General features: G+C 41.7%; 1 protein-coding gene across 12 annotated transcripts in view; it reads right to left on the bottom strand.

The window, feature by feature from the left end:
* The window catches only part of plekha5 (pleckstrin homology domain containing A5), a 435482-nt gene that overhangs the window by 67818 nt on the left and 349278 nt on the right, over positions 1-18386 (bottom strand). For 7 of the 12 annotated variants that reach the window (XM_086010041.1, XM_086010040.1, XM_086010045.1 and 4 more), the window contains 4 exons: positions 6217-6336; positions 5233-5286; positions 3671-3751; positions 800-865 (listed from right to left, as the gene is read on the bottom strand). In XM_086010041.1, the coding sequence (XP_085866167.1) occupies positions 800-865; positions 3671-3751; positions 5233-5286; positions 6217-6336 (321 nt within the window). The remainder of the gene's footprint in view (positions 1-799; positions 866-3670; positions 3752-5232; positions 5287-6216; positions 6337-18386) is intronic. The other 5 variants (XM_086010044.1, XM_086010049.1, XM_086010046.1 and 2 more) reach the window with 3 other exon arrangements.

Consider the following 18386-nt stretch of genomic DNA (forward strand, 5'->3'; position numbering starts at 1 on the left):
TCTTTTATGGTTCTACACCTCTTCTCTTACTGCTGATCCTACTCTTTATCAATAAGCACTGAAAGAACTCATTATTCTGCTTTGCATCTGCATTTGGGATGAGAAGTAGAATGTCTCTTTTTAAAACAGCTGTCACACAGCCACATATCGTTGGTGATGAGGATTGGTAGGTGACTGACGTTTAATATTATAATACTACTCAGCTGTGCCAATCCAATTTTCATGGCAACCTAGGCGATATCGATGTATCCCTTAAATAATGTGTCCCTGCAGGCCTGGGAAGGGGAAGGGGAAGGGGAAGGTGGAGGTGGAATATGACACAACACTAATATCCCAAAGACAGTAAAAGATAAAGGATCAATCCCTGCCAGGCTTTTTATTTTGGTGTGAGGGAAGTGGAGGAAAAGACAAAAAAATGGATAGAAACAGTGTTTCCTTGGCAGTCTAAGCTTCACATTTGGGAGATTGTTGGTTGTCAATTAATTCACTGGGGACACCAAATAAACAAACAGAAATAACACATTCTTAGTATCCATAAGCAACTTTGTATCGTGTGACTCCTATTAAGAAGCTTAATGTTAAAAAAAAAATCTTGACATACATCTATAGGATAAGCCATGACTCCCACAAAATTGCATTTACTATTTAAGCTGCAGAAATTTAAGTTAAGGATCTGTATTATGTCCTTTAAATACCTTACAAGAACTTATTTGGACCTCCCACCACATATGTAATTAACATACGATGTATAATTAAAAACTGAAATAGCGCAAAAAAAAATTAAAATGTTTTCACATACATCGATGTCCAGATCTTCAGGTTTGTGGCTGTATAAAGTTTTTCTGTAATCATCCTGCTGAGCCAGCTACAAGAATACGAATAAGAAAAAGTGATAGTGTTAAAATCTCAACGGATTAATTGAAGAAAGGAAGTTCAGCGATCTGGTGCTCCCAGCAGGTAGCCTAACTTGGGGAGAGCGCGAGTTGAAGATAGAGCTCCAACATTGTAGCGCCGATTCTTCAATCTGTACTATGTTCAAACAAGGGATCGGGGGATTGGTGAATTTAGTCTTGGAATTAAACAGTTCACGTTGATTTATTTTTGCCTTGAAATATGAAATTGCAGGTTATCTTTGATAAGAAAGATAAACAGGTGATATTCCATGGGAAAGAATGTTTTTCAGAGATAAAGGAATCCTCAGCAAAGGGTTTTAGAATGTGTTTGTGCAGCTCTAAAAATGGAACATTTACACATCATATTTCACAGTAAATAAAAGATTAATATGTTGAAATTAGGCTCTTTTTCATGATATTCCTTCGCCTGCCATTTGAATGGAGCTGCTAACCTGTGCGGTAAGGAATTGTAGACCAATATCCAAAAATCATAGCAAGGTATAACATTTTGAGAGACAAATGCCTTATAGCTCAAAATTTATGAACCACTTTCTTATTTTAAGTTAAACAACGAACACTCCACATTTTACCACTACATTCCAAGTGATGAGAGGTAAAACTTTAGGCTTGCTCAATCCAATATGACAACAAAATTGCAAACACAGTGGTCAAATTTACTGTGAACTGCGCAACAGAAATACAACCCATGATGATTCTTTCTTCAGGTCTGTAGAGCAGGCAGTGCACAGAGGTCCCATTCCCATAATGTACTAAATACAACAGTCCTGTCTTATGGTACACCATATTATAGCAGTGAGCTAAATCTTACTGCTGTACAGCAACCAGCAGTAAATCTGAATACTTTCATCAAGCTCCAGAGCTATGAATTAATAGCAATGTTAAATGCAGTTGGTTATAGTGTTGAGATAACTCCACAAATTTGAAAGTGTAATACTTATTTCACATTTGTAAAAGGTAGGTAATCTTATAGAAGAGATAAAAAGCAGAGATTTCCCCATCATTTTAATACCAGTATTAGTGAGTGTATTTCACAAGAGGGAACCGTAATCAGGAAATTTAGACCCTAATATGGTGCATTAAAGTACCCTTTCATGTTTTTAAGTCACCATTAAGACACGTAAATAAAACAGGCAGTACAAACTGGGGGTAAAATTGGTCTGTGTCTGTAGCACGAAATGTGCTCATAGCCCGTTTTACACCACCCCCAATTTTCTTTTCCATTAAAGTAAATGAAATGAAAGATCAGGAGGTGGGGCATGGTTGCTGTAGAATGGGCGGCCAACTCGCTATGAGCATGTTTCATGCTACTGGTACAGACCAATTTCACCCCCGTCAAGTTAATAATTACCTAAGTAATACAGAATATTTGCACAAATGATCTGGCCACAGCTTATTTAACTGTTTGTTGCTTTAAATCAGTCACTTATTTATTAAGTTAAATATGAATATAACCATTTTTAAAAACAAAGTTGAAGTTAATGTGGAGTGCATGAATGCTGCCCCTTTTCATTCATTTAACTGCATTAAAAAAAAGTTTTATAGAAGTTTTGTTCAAGTACAACAGTAGCTAGATTGCTGGTAATTTAGTATCAACGAGTTACAGTCTGGTCAACCCTCAAGTCTTTTTCACTAAAGAAAGCTGAAACACCCATCTCATCATCCCAATGTCAGTTGGGCTGCTAGCACACACAGATTTTAAGGGTGGAACTACCTGTATTTTAAAATACAGCAGTATATAAGAATATTAATGTTACACATGTGGGGTTATTAATCTGCTATACCCAATGTAAGATGCTACAGAGCTCAATCCATATGGAAAAGGCAGGAAGCAGTTAAGACAACAGTCTCAGAATTATATACAAATTTTAATCATTTAGAGTTTCTATCTGGCAGTGTATGGAATAATGACATTTGCATAATAAATGTCCACAGCATCACAAAACATACCTTGGATCTGATCTTAAGCATATAGAAGTTGAAGAAAGTATTGACACAGAATGCAAACTTCAATATTTCTGCAGCTTCTGCCATCATATACTATATACATTTAAGCATGCTGTCACAACCGCCATGCAGAAACACTGAGCGATGTTTAAGAAAAACACAGTAGGGAAGTACAACGTTTGCATCAACTTCAGATTACTTTGTGGGTACACATTTAGGGTATATGAGTGAGGGTCAGTATGAATAAGCGGCAGTGCTATATTTATACTTCAATAAAATTTTACAAAATAATTATGCTTTTGTTTATTTGACAAATAACTTAATTTGTTTTAAACTCAAAACAAACTGAATTAGAAACCTTTGGCAACAGAATTCCAGCCAAGCTTCAGTTACCTCAGGGTTGAAGACTGACCCACATTTCCATTCGATATGAACCTATTTCACCAATTCATTTTGGTTTGATTTGTTACTGTAACAAGTTAGTGGATTCTTTGAGGCACATTTTATGTCATATCCTGTTCCAGATGAGATTAGATTCAGACTGGAGCTTGTCAGATTTTAGTCTATACAATTCCAAAACCAGATCTAAAACACATAGGAGCATCTTCAGCAGAGTTTGCAGTAAAGCAGAACGTATCTTATGGATGGTAAAATAAGCCATGCTAACACTGTTGCAGCATGGTTCAAATGCATGGATGAATGTCATTGAAGTAAAATAAGAACTCTAGGGTATGATTCAAGTGTAATAAACTGAAAGCTGCCATACACAGGGCTCTGTGATTAAGCAAAGCAACCAATATCCAAGACCTTACTTGCTTGTATACTTGTGGCCTTGGTGCCGAGTTCTCAATCATAGTGTGAACCGTGGCGATTAAAGGTTCATTTTCTTTCATCTATTTCAAATCAGGAGGAGCATACAGTAAACATCAGTTTACAGCATGGCTGGATTTAAAAGATGAAACAGTGATTATAGCTCCTGCTTTTTAGAATAGATACCAAAGCCTTTTGCAAGCATTATACACCAAACTGAAAAAGATTACTGTAGGGGTATTAGATACTACAAAGCAAATCAAAAAAATGGAAATCAGTTTACAAGTCTGATCACAAAAAATTCTGTGGACACACATTGGGAGGAATTAATCAACTGGGTTCGTCTTTGGCAAATTTGCAACAACGCAACAGGTTTGCGTTTTATTTGAAAGAAATAATATTTTCAGCATAATATTATGGTGAAATGCTTGAAACTCAGGCAAAATACTTCTTTTTCCTGCAGTAAGAGGTAAAATATGGAGTTTTCTAGTTTTCCATTTTATATTCTTTATTTCTGAGCACTTAAAATCAAAGATTAAATTTTTTTATGGAGCTATAACTGATTCAATAATATCATCTCTTACCTCCCACAACAGCCAGAAGTTTATAAACAAAAGATTGTTTCCAGTTAAAGAGAAAGAATCCCCACAAAATCCTAAGTACTAATACAAGGAGATGCATGTATACATACTGGTGCGCCTCAGTCCTCCCTTTTGATGGAGATTTTATAACATTTCCTCCTCTATGATGACACAGAATACAGCACATTGTGTTTCTGTAATTAGGCAGAAGCCTCGATGTAAAATATCTGCTCACAGGCAGCCAGTTGAAGTATAATCTACAGATCAATGAAGGACTGCAACACACTAAGATGTATATACACAAATCTTAACAACATCCTGTACATTAACATTTTGCATTGAATAGAAGTTGCACAGTTAACATTTAAAGGTTAACTTCGAAGTTTGTTGCCAAAACAATGCTGCCATTTAACACTGTATTTGGCCACACTGTCATTTTGCTAATACAGCAATAATGAATTTGGTAATGGAGATAAAATATTTTATTTGAAAAGATTAATAACAAACTTAAATTAATTCAAGACATTAGGTGGTTATTAATTATCAGTCAGCTAAGCAACTTCTCAAGTTCCCTTTACTAGTCTTTTAAAAAAAATGGGAACTGTATTAAATTCAAATAGGCAGTTAAAACCATTGTAAACATAGTTGAGCTTTTATAGGAATTTCTCAGTGGATCCTTAAAGAATGAACCTTTACAGATACTGTGAGGTCATCTCCGTTCAACAAGTCATTTTTAAGTTCCAAAATGATGTCATTTGTTTTGTTTTATGGGGAGTGGGGGCATTGAGAAGAGATACGTAGCAACAAAGCATCAGAAACCTGGACTGGAATCATTAGCAGATTAAATAGTTCTTAAATTCTCTCCATTTGGGATGGGGGTTATTTGCTACCAAGCCAGTTGAGGTATTTTTGGTGGCACATAAAAGTAAGCCATGCACTGGGAAACTAAAGAAGATGGAAAAATTCATTTCTAGTACTCCCACCTGATAATCCAAATACACGAGGTTTCTTTGAAGGTGATGAGTGAGGATATCATTCTAACAGGCAGCAATAAATAAGAACAAAGAATGTAAAATAAGAAAGAAGAGGAACAGCAGCAGAGGATAACCTGTGAAAACACCAGGAATTTAAGGAAACATGTTCACTGACACTACAAGGTTGCATCTGTATCACTCAATTTATTAAACAGTAGCTCATTCATAAAGGAAAAGGCAAAGTCAGGTTTCAGTGCTTTCTTGAAAAGTACATTAATCAGCCTTGAACAAGAGAAGCATGAACAGGAAGAAATTGCAGGGCTATGGGGAAAGAGCAGGGGAGTGGGTGTTAATTGGTGGTTCTTTCAAAGAGCCGGCACAGACAAGATGGGCCGGATGGCCTCCCCTCTGTGCTGTATGATTTAAAAATGCGAAGTAATCTGTCGCGTGAAATGGGCACTTGCAGCACAAAACGTCTGGCCGTAGCATTTTAGTACAAAGTCACAAAAGGAAGACATTTCCCTCCCAGATGCAGTTCACAGAGCAATCAATTTAAGCGCACGCACATTCAGGTACAAGATCGATAATTTCAGCATTTTAGTTTTGCTCTCCCATCCAAAAAATTACACCATATTTGCACGAGTACCCAGTTGCAACCTTTTAAAAAAAAAAAAAAAAACAAGGCTCAATTCACAACCACACATGAATGGGAAACACCACTTGCAATCTTACTGGTGCAGTGTAGGAAAATGATTTCAGCACAAGCAATCTATTTATTTTTATATAAACGCTGATGAAATCAATATGGGGTGGGAGTGTTTGTCATTTTTAGATTCTACAAAAAGATTGGGATTTCAATCACACTCAAAAAAGTGCATTAGAAGGACAACTTTATATAAATATTTAAAATTTAAACAACAACTACACAAATCAGTAATGGATGAGATTATAAAACAATGGTGATGGAGCACGACAGATTCTTTTACAGCTGACCTTGGGATTCGCGTCACTGAGATTCAGCTGCACGAGCTGTGCTGCTGTTTGCTCCCGGATGCTGTTCAGTTCCGCTTGCTGCCGCCTCAGCTTGATTAGCAGCAGTGTCAGCTCCTCCGGCTGCAGGTATGCAGTTTGGGGAGCCAAAAAGGGGGAAAACACATTAATTTGTCACCTACACAACTGTATTATCTAGAAGTATGCAATTCTCTGAAAGTGGAAGTTGAACAGAATATACAAGTACAGCCAAATATTAACACCAGGCATCACTGTCGGGATGAAGCGGGTTAAAAAGATGAATTTGTCAGTGAGAACGGCTGAGCAGTTTTTGGCAGATAGTTGTACATGGACAGAGAGAGATGTCTGGGCAAAATTCACAATGAACCGCTTTCCATTTCACCCCATGTGCAGGTGCAAACAAGAGAATCAGGTTTACACACAATCAATAGCTCTTTCAAAACACATGGAGATTCCTAACTCCTCTGGACACATGCCAGAGCATGTTATGTGCAGTCCACCAGAAACTGTTCAAGCATAATTCCTCCAGGGGAGTTTCTTTGAGTCTTGACTGCAATAGATCCAGTTACATTTTTACTGAAATGCATCTTGCACAGTTGAAAGTTCTTTTACATTTTTGTAACAATATTTGAAGTAGCAGCATCTCTTTCCGAGTGATCAAATGAAAGAGTTCAAAGACACGACTTCTACTCTGGCGCCTCCATCTTAGATGACCAGCGAAAGGTACTGATTCACTACTTTATTACCCCCAAACTCAAATTATCCTGATAATGAAAAAGCATTCCATTTTCTTCAAGATGCATTTCATGTTTTGTGGCCCACATCATGAAGGATTTAACTTGGATACAAAGAATTGTGCATGAGAATTTGATTTTTCCCCATCAGAGGCCACACTCAACCAAAGATCAGATACAGGATTTTCTCCTGAATCGATCAGCTAACACTGATCCACATTCCATTACTCGACAGCCAGTGGTCATATGTTTAGCTTTATGAAGAGACAGAAATATATAAACAGATCTCCATCTTTGTTTTTGTTTTAAGATCAGGGCTGAAAACCTCCACTTGTCCAGTTATAAATTCTTCTCCAGCTTTTTTGAGTTGAAAGAACAAAGCAACAAACTTGCATTTATGTAGCACGACCTCAGAATATCCAAAAGCACTTCACAGCCAATTAAGTATCTTTGAACTGTATCACTGTTGTAATGTAGGGAAACGTGACGACATATCTGCGCAAGCAAAGTCCCGCAAACAGCAGTGAGAAAAATAATCAGATAATGTGTTTTAGTGATATTGGTTGAGGGGTAAATATCAGCCGGGACACGCAGACACCTGCTCTACTTCAAATAGTGCCAAGGGATCTTTAATGTCTTCCTGAGAGGGCAGACGAGGCCTCGGGTTAACATCTCATCCAAAACCTGGCACCTCCGACGATGCAGCACTCCCTTAGAACTGCACTGAAATGTCAGCCTATATTGGCCCAGAACTTCGGGTCTCCACGGGTGAGTACGCACGGGGTACTCACCCGTAGGCCCAATGGAATTGCCGGTTTCGTGCATGCACTGCGCATGCGCAGGAAACCGGCACTTCCGTTCCCCTGAAAGAAGGGGTTCAGAGTTCGAACGCGTGCGCGGGAGAGGCAGCGCGTGTGCATTGAACTTACATTTTTTTTTTGCAGGTTTTCCCAGGAGGGTAAGTCTCCAGAAGTTACACATATAAAAAGCAGGCATAAGGCCTGCTTTTTACAAGGTAAAGTGGTGAATTAATTAAAATTAAAACATTTTTTCCACAGGTTTATTATTTTTATAAATAAATACTTTACAGCAAGGTAAGTTTATTTTTAGCCCCGTTAGAAAATAAAATAATTTTTTCCAAAAATTTAAATTATTGTTTAAAATAGTTATTTCATGTAATTTATAGTTTATACAGGAAACTTTGTGCTATCCGGAAGTTGAATGTCCGGCAACTTTGATCTAACGGCAGAAATCAGCAGCCGTTTTGGTTAGGTGGGTTTTTTTCTCCTAGCATTCTTTTCACAGGCAGGCTCTGGAAAACGTCTTTGTCGCTTAGCAACAGCTTCAGAGACGCTTCCAAGCTACTGGGCCAAGTGTTTACAAGCTGTTGCTGAGCAACAGTGTTTGTGGTCAGACACGGCAGGCTCTAGAAAGCGTCTCTGTATCTTAGCAACAGCTTCAGAGACGCTTCCAAGCCACAGGCCGAGTGTTTACAAGCTGTTGCTGAGCAACAGTGTTTGTGGTCAGACACTGCGATGAAAAGCTCCTATCTGATAACATTGACGCTAGTCTATCCGGAGCTTTTAAAAAAACGGCAGTAGCTCGGTCCCATGGGTGCCGGATAGCACAAAGTTTCCTGTATTTAAAAAATGTGATTTAAAAAAAAATTTATTTGAAGATTTAGTGATGTTTTGGGGCCCGTAGTATTTATAAGTTTTGACAGCTCTTCCTGTCAAACTTATGAATGGGCATTCCCTGCTCCGATTGGCTCCCCATGGCCCACGTGATCCCAGGGGACGCATCGAACTAACTGCGCCCCTGGGATATGCAAGCACTGCGCGCTGGCAGTTGGAGCAGGCCCCGGATCAGAATTCCACGCGGGCCCACAGCTCAACGGCCGGCGCGCTAGGTAAGTGCAGGTCGGGGGCTTGCACCCGTGGGAAGCCCCCGACCCGAATTTCTGGGCCATTATGTGCTCAAGTCTCTGGATTGGAGCTTGAACCCACGACCTGCTGACCTGGAGGCAATCAGAGTCCAGGATGAAAAACAGAACAATTCACCTGGTTAAAATATTCAGATTTTGTATTCCCATTGCAGAATTTCATACGGTGGCTACTCAAGACTCAGAAGTCAGGCCCAAAGGCTTGCAGCCTAAACAATTTCCTATCCATTGTGGACAGGAAATCATTCAGGCACAGAATCAGGAACACTGAACATTAGGAGTGGGTTGCCAATCAGTTGTCCTGTCCTCTGTGTCTGAAGAACTGATATGAGCGCCAGATGCATTAAGATCTGCACAAGCTCATAAAGTGACCTGTTACTGTTACATTTTACGATGTAGATCTTGTTAAACAAAGACCTCTCCAAATCAAAGTTTTAAAAAATGGCACGGAGTTTTTCTGCAATTTTTCTAGCCCTTTCCTTTAACATCAATATGCTTAAGTCTCCATTTCCATTCTAGCTCTATGCCAAAGTTCAGATTTTTAGGATTGAATTTCTTTTAGTAAACCTTCTCAAGTTATAGTTTGTGGCAGGTGAAAAGCTCATTTCAGCAGAGTTTGAAAAGCAGGTCATATCCCAGTAATTTCTAAAATAAGTTTTCCCAGTAGGACTCCAGCCAGAGAACAGCCACTCATCTGCCATCCAATGTAGCAGCAGGGAGTAATTATGCACAGCACCATGCATATACAGAGCATCAGTCTGCACTTGCATCACTATTGAGGTTAGCCAAAATGATACAAATCTATCAAAATACAGGTTATCCTGACATGACTCAAACTGGGTCACCTCTTATTATGCACCACTTATTAAAAGTTAAATATGCAAAGGACTTTATCATCAATCTGGTAAAGACGGCTAACAACCAAAGCATTGTTTAATTTCCTAATCATAGTTTCTTGATATTATATTTTGAGATAAAAATATTCTAGGATTCTTGCAGGGATAGATGGGTTTGTCAAAATGAAGCAATATCAAAATACAGGAAACTTTGTGCTATCCGGAGGTGAGCTATCCGGCAATCTGGAGCCACCGGCAAAAATCAGCAGCCGTTTTTTATTCTTTTTGTTTGTTTTTTTTGCTTTGTTTGAACAGTCAAGCTGTGCAAGGTCTGTAGCTATAGCAACAGTTTCAGCTACAGAGCTTTAGGGCCACACCCGAGTGTTTAGAAGCTGTTGCTAAGCAACAGTGTTTGTTGTCAAATACGGAGATAAGAATCTCCGTATCTCTCAACATTAACTCTGGAGAGTACGGCAGTTTTAAGGCAACGGCAGCAGCTCGGTCCCGTGGGTGCCGGATAGCACAAAGTTTCCTGTACCCGTTAAAAAGAGAAAGGATTGAAATAATTTTCAAACTGCATGCTTTCAATTTTTGCACTGAAAAGAAACAGTAAAAAAAATAATGACTTTCTACAGACATATCCGGTATGAAGAGAATAGTAATAAGAGTCACTTTGAAACAAAGATGATGTTGACACATAAGCACAGAAAAGTAAGTCAGGATTATTTGTGGGAATGAGTACTTTGATGGCCATATGTACTACATGCTCACTGAGGTCATTTGCTAACTGCTTTCTGGGATGATACTTTTCCTCCGCTGGTGAGTGCTTTGAAGTGTGTGGTGACATGCTTCACAGATTCCAGACTGCACGATCTTGGGCTAAATTCTCCTAGGTTTCTGGATGAGTGCCACCTTTACTAAGTCTTCTCTTCAGGTTATTCTTGAATCATTTATTCTGACCTAAAAAGGCTTCAGAGACCCAGGTAAGGCCTCAGACCGCGGGTGTCGGCGGGAGGCGCGAGCGGGAAGCTTAAAAAGGCTTCAGAGACCCAGGTAAGGCCTCAGACCGCGGGTGTCGGCGGGAGGCGCGAGCGGGAAGCTTAAAAAGGCTTCAGAGACCCAGGTAAGGCCTCAGACCGCGGGTGTCGGCGGGAGGGGGAAGCTTAAAAAGGCTTCAGAGACCCAGGTAAGGCGTACCAATCTCCAGTCTCTGAAGTCAGAGGGAAGGAGAGAGGTCAAAAGTAATCCAAGTGTGACGTCACCAGAAAGCGGGTAAGTGATTGGTTGGTAAGTATTTCTCTCTTTTTAAGCTTAAACTCTGTGGTTTATAGTTTCTAAGGTGCAATATTCATCATCTAGAATCGGGGCAGAGGGTATTTAAGAATAATAATACATTTAATTAATTACATAGAATGGGAGATCAGGTGATGTGTTGCTGCTGCAATATGTGGGAGCTGGTGGACACCATTGATGCTCACAGTGATCACATTTGCAGTAAGTGTTGGCTGCTCGAGGAATTCCAGCTCCGTGTTGAAGAGCTGGAGTCCGAGCTTCAAACACTGAGACACATCAGGGAGGGGGAGAGTTACCTGGACTCTGTGTATCAGGAGGTAGTCACACCAATTAGATTAATTAATTCAGATGTAGTCCGTGGCCAGGGTCAGGATGGTGTGACTAGAAGTGAGGCAGGTACGGGGATCCAGGAGGTAGTGTTGGAGGAGCCGCAGCCCTTGCTCTTGTCCAACAGGTTTGAGGCTCTTACTCCCTGTGAGGATGGGAATGGGGACTGCGGGGAGGATGAGCAACCCGGCCACAGCACCGTGGAGCGGGGGGCCATTCAAGTGGGGGGAGTTAAAAGAAATGTTGTAGTGGTAGGGGATAGTATCGTTAGGGGGATAGATAGAGTTCTTTGCAGCCGAGAGCGAGAGTCCCGAAGGCTGTGTTGCCTGCCCGGTGCCAGGGTTAAGGACATCTCCTCTGGGCTGGAGAGAAACTTGGAGTGGGAGGGGGAGGATCCAGTTGTCGTGGTCCATGTTGGCACCAACGACATAGATAGGACAAGGAAGGAGGTTCTGCTGAGGGAGTTTGAGCAGCTAGGGCCAAATTAAAAAGCAGAACCACAAGGGTAATAATCTCTGGATTACTACCTGAGCCACGTGCAAATTTGGCTAGGGTAAATAAAATTAGAGAGTTAAACGCGTGGCTCAAAGCCTGGTGTGGGAGAAATGGGTTTTGCTTCCTGGGACACTGGCATCAGTACTGGGACAGGAGAGAGCTGTTCCGTTGGGACGGACTTCACTTGGCCAGTGCTGGGACGAGAGTCCTGGCGAATCGAATAACTAGGGCTGCAGAGAGGGCTTTAAACTAATTAGTGGGGGGGAGGTTTTAAGAGAGCGAAAAATAAAAATGACAGCGGAGAAGGCAATAGAGCAAGGTAGCAGTGGGGGAATTAAAAACCAGAGCGTGTCAGGAAGGGACAGAATGTATAATGATAAAGGTAAAGTAGTAAAAGGGGTAAAAGCAGGAATAAATTGTCAGAAAACATATTTGAAAGTTCTTTATCTGAATGCACGCAGCATTCGTAATAAAATTGACGAGTTGACGGTACAAATAACTACACATGGGTATGATCTGGTGGCCATTACGGAAACATGGCTGCAAGATAATCATGACTGGGAACTAAACATACAAGGGTATTCGACAATTAGGAAGGACAGACAGGAAGGAAAGGGAGGTGGGGTTGCTATGTTAATCAAGGATGGAATCACTGCAATAGTCAGAAATGATATTGGGTCAAAGGATCAGGATAGTGAAATAGTTTGGGTGGAGATAAGGAATAAGAAGGGGAAAAAGTCACTAGTGGGCGTAGTCTATAGGCCTCCTAACAGTTGCAACTCTGTTGGTCGGAGTATAAATCAGGAAATAGTTGGGGCTTGTAATAAGGGTACAGCTATAATCATGGGGGATTTTAACTTTCATATTGACTGGACTAATCAAATTGGGCATGGCAGCCTTGAGGAAGAGTTCATAGAGTGTATTAGGGACAGGTTCCTTGAGCAGTATGTAACTGAACCAACCAGGGGGCAGGCAATCTTAGATCTGGTCCTGTGTAATGAGACAGGATTAATAAAAAATGTCCTAGTAAAGGATCCCCTTGGAATGAGTGACCATAATATGGTTGAATTCCAAATTCAGTTTGAGGGTGAGAGAGTTGGATCTCAAACCAGCATACTGAGCTTAAATAAAGGAGACTATGAAGGTATGAGAGTAGAATTGACTAAAGTGGACTGGGAAAACAGATTAAAGTGTAAGACGGTACAAGAGCAGTGGTCTACATTCAAGGAGATATTTCACATCTTTCAAGATAAATATATTCCACTGAGGAAAAAGGGGAGTAAAAGAAAAGACAGCCATCCGTAGCTTAGTAAAGTAATAAAGGATAGTATCCGACTGAAAACAAGGGCATATAAAGTAGCCAAATCTAGTGGGAGGATAGAAGATTGGGAAGCATTTAAAATCCAGCAAACAATAACTAAAAGATTAATTAAGAAAGGGAAGATAGATTATGAAAGTAAACTAGCAAAAAATATAAAAACAGATAGCAAGAGTTTCTACAGCTATATAAAAAGAAAAAGGGTGGCTAAAGTGAACATTGGTCCCTTAGAGGATGGGACCGGGAAACTAGTGGTGGGGAACATGGAGATGGCAAAGACGCTGAACAAATATTTTGTATCGGTCTTTACAGTAGAGGACACTAAAAATATCCCAACACTGGACAAACAGGGGGCAATGGGGGGGGGGGGGGGGGGCGGAGGAGCTAAAGACGATTAAAATCACTAAGGAGATGGTACTCAGTAAAATAATGGGATGTAAGGCGGATAAATCCCCCGGACCTGATGGCCTACATCCTAGGGTCTTGAGAGAAGTGGCGGTAGGGATTGTGGATGCATTGGTGATTATTTTCCAGAACTCCCCGGACTCAGGAAAGGTCCCGGCAGATTGGAAAACTGCTAATGTAACACCCTTATTTAAGAAGGGAAGTAGACAAAAAGCTGGAAACTATAGACCAGTTAGCCTAACATCTGTGGTTGGAGTCCATTATTATTGGAAACAGTAACAGAACATTTGGATAAACATTATTTAATAGGACAGAGTCAGCATGGTTTTATGAAGGGGAAGTCATGTTTGACAAATTTGCTTGAATTCTTTGAGGATGTAGCATACAGGGTGGATAAAGGGGAACCAGTGGATGTAGTGTATTTGGACTTCCAAAAGGCATTTGACAAGGTTCCACACAAAAGATTACTGAACAAGATAAGAAATCACGGGATGGGGGTAATATACTGACATGGGTGGAAGATTGGCTATCTAACAGAAAACAAAGAGTTGGGATAAATGGTTCATTCTCGGGCTGGCAATCAGTAACTAGTGGTGTTCCGCAGGGGTCAGTGCTGGGACCCCAACTCTTTACAATCTATATTAACGATTTGGAGGAAGGGACCGAGTGCAACATATCCAAGTTTGCCGACGATACAAAGATGGGAGGGAAAGCAGTGAGTGAGGAGGACATAAAAAACCTGCAAAAGGACATAGACAGGCTAAGTGAGTGGGCAGAGATTTGGCAGATGCAATATAATGTTGGAAAGTGTGAGGTTATGCACTTTGGCAGAAAAAATCAAAGAGCAAGTTATTATCTAAATGGAGAGAAACTGCAAAGTGCTACAGTACAAAGGGATCTGGGGGTCCTGGTGCATGAAACACAAAAAGTTAGTATGCAGGTGCAGCAGGTGATCAGGAAGGCCAATGGAATCTTGGCTTTTATTGCAAGGGGGATGGAGTATAAAAACAGGGAAGTCTTGCTGCAGTTATACAGGGTATTGGTGAGGCCACACCTGGAATACTGCGTGCAGTTTTGGTTTCCATATTTAAGAAAAGATATACTTGCTCTCGAGGCGGTTCAGAGAAGGTTCACTCGGTTGATTCCGGAGATGAGGGGGTTGACGTATGAGGAAAGGTTGAGTAGGTTGGGACTCTCTTCATTGGAGTTCAGAAGAATGAGAGGCGATCTTATCGAAACATATAAGATTGTGAGGGGGCTTGATCGGGTGGATGCGGGGAGGATGTTTCCACTGATGGGTGAGACTAGAACTAGGGGGCATAATCTAAGAATAAGGGGCTGCCCTTTCAAAACTGAGATGAGGAGAAACTTCTTCACTCAGAGGGTAGTAAATCTATGGAATTTGCTACCCCAGAGAGCTGTGGAAGCTGCAACATTAAATAAATTTAAAATGGAGATAGACAGTTTCCTAGCAGATAAGGGAATTAGGGGTTATGGGGAGAGGGCAGGGACGTGGACGTGAGTCTGGATTCAGATCAGCCATGATCCTATTGAATGGCGGAGCAGGCCTGAGGGGCCGTATGGCCTACTCCTGCTCCTACTTCTTATGTCCCCTATTGACCTTGCTCGTCACCAGCTGGCTGTACAACACGGCTATAGGAAGATGCTCATCTAATATGCAGACACCTCCGGCCCACCAAAGCTGGCCTGTTTAACCACAATTAGAATGCTTGTTATGCTAGCACACTGTGGCCTAGAAATTCATTAAGGCGCTGCCAGCTTTGCGGCCAGTTACCGCCTAAAGAGGGCTTCTGCGCCAAAAATGAGTTTGCGCTGATATTCAGCGCAGCGGTATTGGCGGCGGTAGCAGCTAGCGCTGCGCCGGCACCGATGACGTCATCGGTGTGCGCAGTGCCCCGGTTCCGCCCCGAAACCGGCCCGATCCCCATATTTAGTAGCGTCCGCCTCCTCCAAAGCGGCCGCAAACAGCGACCAGAAAACGGGGCCCTGCTGTAGCCTTAGTGGGGCGCTTTAAAGGGGAAGGTGCAGCCGGCCGCTTTTTCGGCGGCCGCCTGCCCGCACCTCCTTCCCCGGCCTCCTCCACCCCACCCCCACCCCCCCCCCCGGCGGCATTGCCGGCTGCTTTCCGCGAACCCGGCACTTCTCCGTGGTGCCGGGCTCATTTGCCGGCACTCTCCAGCGGCGATCTCCCCGTTGCAGGCAGCTCCCCCTTAAGAGAAGGAGGAGGCCTGCAGTACCGCAGCCTGCCGCTCCGCAGCGGCTGGCGCAGCGGCGCCAAGAGCGCTGAAATTCAGTGTCAGCGCCCCAAGTGGAGGCGGGCACACCCTGGTATAGCGCCTGGTTCCGAATTGGGGCGCAAACACTGAATATCTGACGATCGCTAATGGCTCCCCGCCCAGCGCTAACTTTTGGGCGCGAGCGAGCTGGCCGCCCCAAAGTGAATTTCTAGGCCTGTAGCACTTGGGTGTTCATCACTGCTTCTTGTTCCTTAATTTTCAGGAGATATTGTGCATGCTTCTACTACTTTGTATGCCAATTGTGAAGAACCCAGGTTTCACATCTGTAGTTGAATGTACGTCTACACTACACTTCAGTTTGTCTTTGGTTCTGAACATTATGGAACAGGTGGTCACATGCATATTTGCCTGACACAGTTGCTTATTTTCTGGCCCAACTATGAATCACATTGCCTAGGCACACACTGTAATAAAGACGTTAGCTATCATGAGATTAGATTTGTTGCAAGATTGCTCCAGCCTAGTCTGGTGCGTAACTTGGGTCTTTTGTCAAGCTGGTAATCTACCTGCAACACAAACTTGACCCAGCAAACTGATCAATATGTTGTAGCTTGACTTTATGAGAAGGTACAGTACTGTCGGTGAATAAAAGTTCCTGGCCCTTAGTCTATGGAGATTGAAAGTACTGTTTGGAATTATATATTGACATCCTTGTTCAAATCTGTTGTGGCATCATCCAGAATAGCTGCGAAAAACAAGTCGAAAAGGCTTGGGCAATTGTGCAACCTTGTTTCGCATTATTAGTTATGGAGACTGCATTGGCTAAGCTGCCATCATCAATTCCTGTGCCCATATGGTCATGGAGCTGCCTCCATGGTTATAAACTAATTGGAAGAAACAACCTAACTCAGAAGCTGCCCGATCCTTTGCTGCTAACCATGTTGAAGTCCTTTGTGATATCCATCAATCAAGAAATTTCTCCTGCAGCTCCGGGACCACAAATATATAAACTGTTCCAGTTTGCACAAAACTGCATTATACTTCAGGCAGTAAGCGCCTCAAGGCATTTTTCTACATTAAAAGGCACATAAATATCGTCATCCAAACTGATTTTCCTATAAGGCAACTTGGAATCTTCTGGAAAGACAATAAATCTCAGTCATTTCATGGTGAAATGGTAATGACTTATGAGTTTTTGCGAATGCTTGGAACAGATTCATTTTTCCCAGATGAGGCGGAAGATTAGGCGTAGACTGTGCAATAGCATTTCAACGTTCCTTCAGGTATCCCATTACAACCTGACACTGTACCCCTGCACTTCTATAATAATAAGTGGTTCAGCAAGGTTTTCACTCATTTGACTTCTTTCACAACTTTGGGAAAAAGCTGAAGAGAAGTTGGAAATATTCTTTCCAACAAGGTATCCTCCATAGTCACATATCAATATGGAGTACTGATCAATATAGGGCATGAGGTTAACCACTAGAGGGAGCAAGTGCATTAAAGTGAACGAAAGCCCGAGGACCAACATTTCCCTCATTAAAAGAACAAAATCCATTGTTAGCTTATTGAAAAAATGCTATTTCCTTTTTTTTTAATATAGGTTATCAGTAAGGAACGTTTTGTGTAGGTCATGTGCAATATATAGTAGCTCCCTGGTTGAAGTGTTCCCATGGGAGCCAGATGAAGACAGCACTGTAATGAATAACACATTGTAATATACAACTATGGATGTTTGGAAGTGAACAAAAAAATGCTGTAATTTAGTCAAAGGGCTCAGATAACAGAACACAAGAGCAAAAGCTTGAGTAGTTTATGGATGTCATCTGACCCCAGAGCTTAAATTACAGCCTTTTAGTCACTTCACTTTTGAAACATGTACCATTATCTCAATAAAATGAAAGCTATGCTAATGATAGTTAAAAGCAGAGTTGCGATTAGATTAACTGGAGACCATGAGGCTATTGCGATGTATTCACTGCAGAATACTGTCACATGATCACAAGAGGAGAGAAAATTAGTCTGCAGTTTGAAGAAAAATTAGGCCAATTAAAAGGCATATAAAGTTATAGAACAGACATAATCCAGTCAGTGCCTCACCCACTGCACTAATTGACAGCTCTGTGAATGTAATACCTCAGATGACGGAGATGAGACAGCATAACATGGACCAACACTAGACAATTTTTTAAAAACTTTTTTTTATTCGTACATGGGATGTGGGCATCGCTGGCAAGGCCAGCATTTATTGCCCATCCCTAGTTGCCCTTGAGGTGGTGGTGGTGAGCTGCCTTCTTGAACCGCTGCAGTCAAGGTGAAGGTACCCCCACAGTGCTGCTAGGGAGGGAGTTCCAGGATTTTGACCCAGCGACGATGAAGGAACGGCGATATACTTCCAAGTCAGGATGGCGTGAGACTTGAAGGGGAAATTGGAGGTGGTGGTGTTCCCATGCGTCTGCTGCCCTTGTCTTTCTAGGTGGAAGAGGTCACGGGTTTGGAAGGTGGTGCCGAAGAAGCCTTGGCGAGTTGCTGCAGTGCATCTTA

Source organism: Somniosus microcephalus, chromosome 17, assembly GCF_052327205.1.
Source record: "Somniosus microcephalus isolate GS21.2 chromosome 17, FLI_Smic_1.0, whole genome shotgun sequence".
Lineage (NCBI taxonomy): Eukaryota > Metazoa > Chordata > Chondrichthyes > Squaliformes > Somniosidae > Somniosus > Somniosus microcephalus.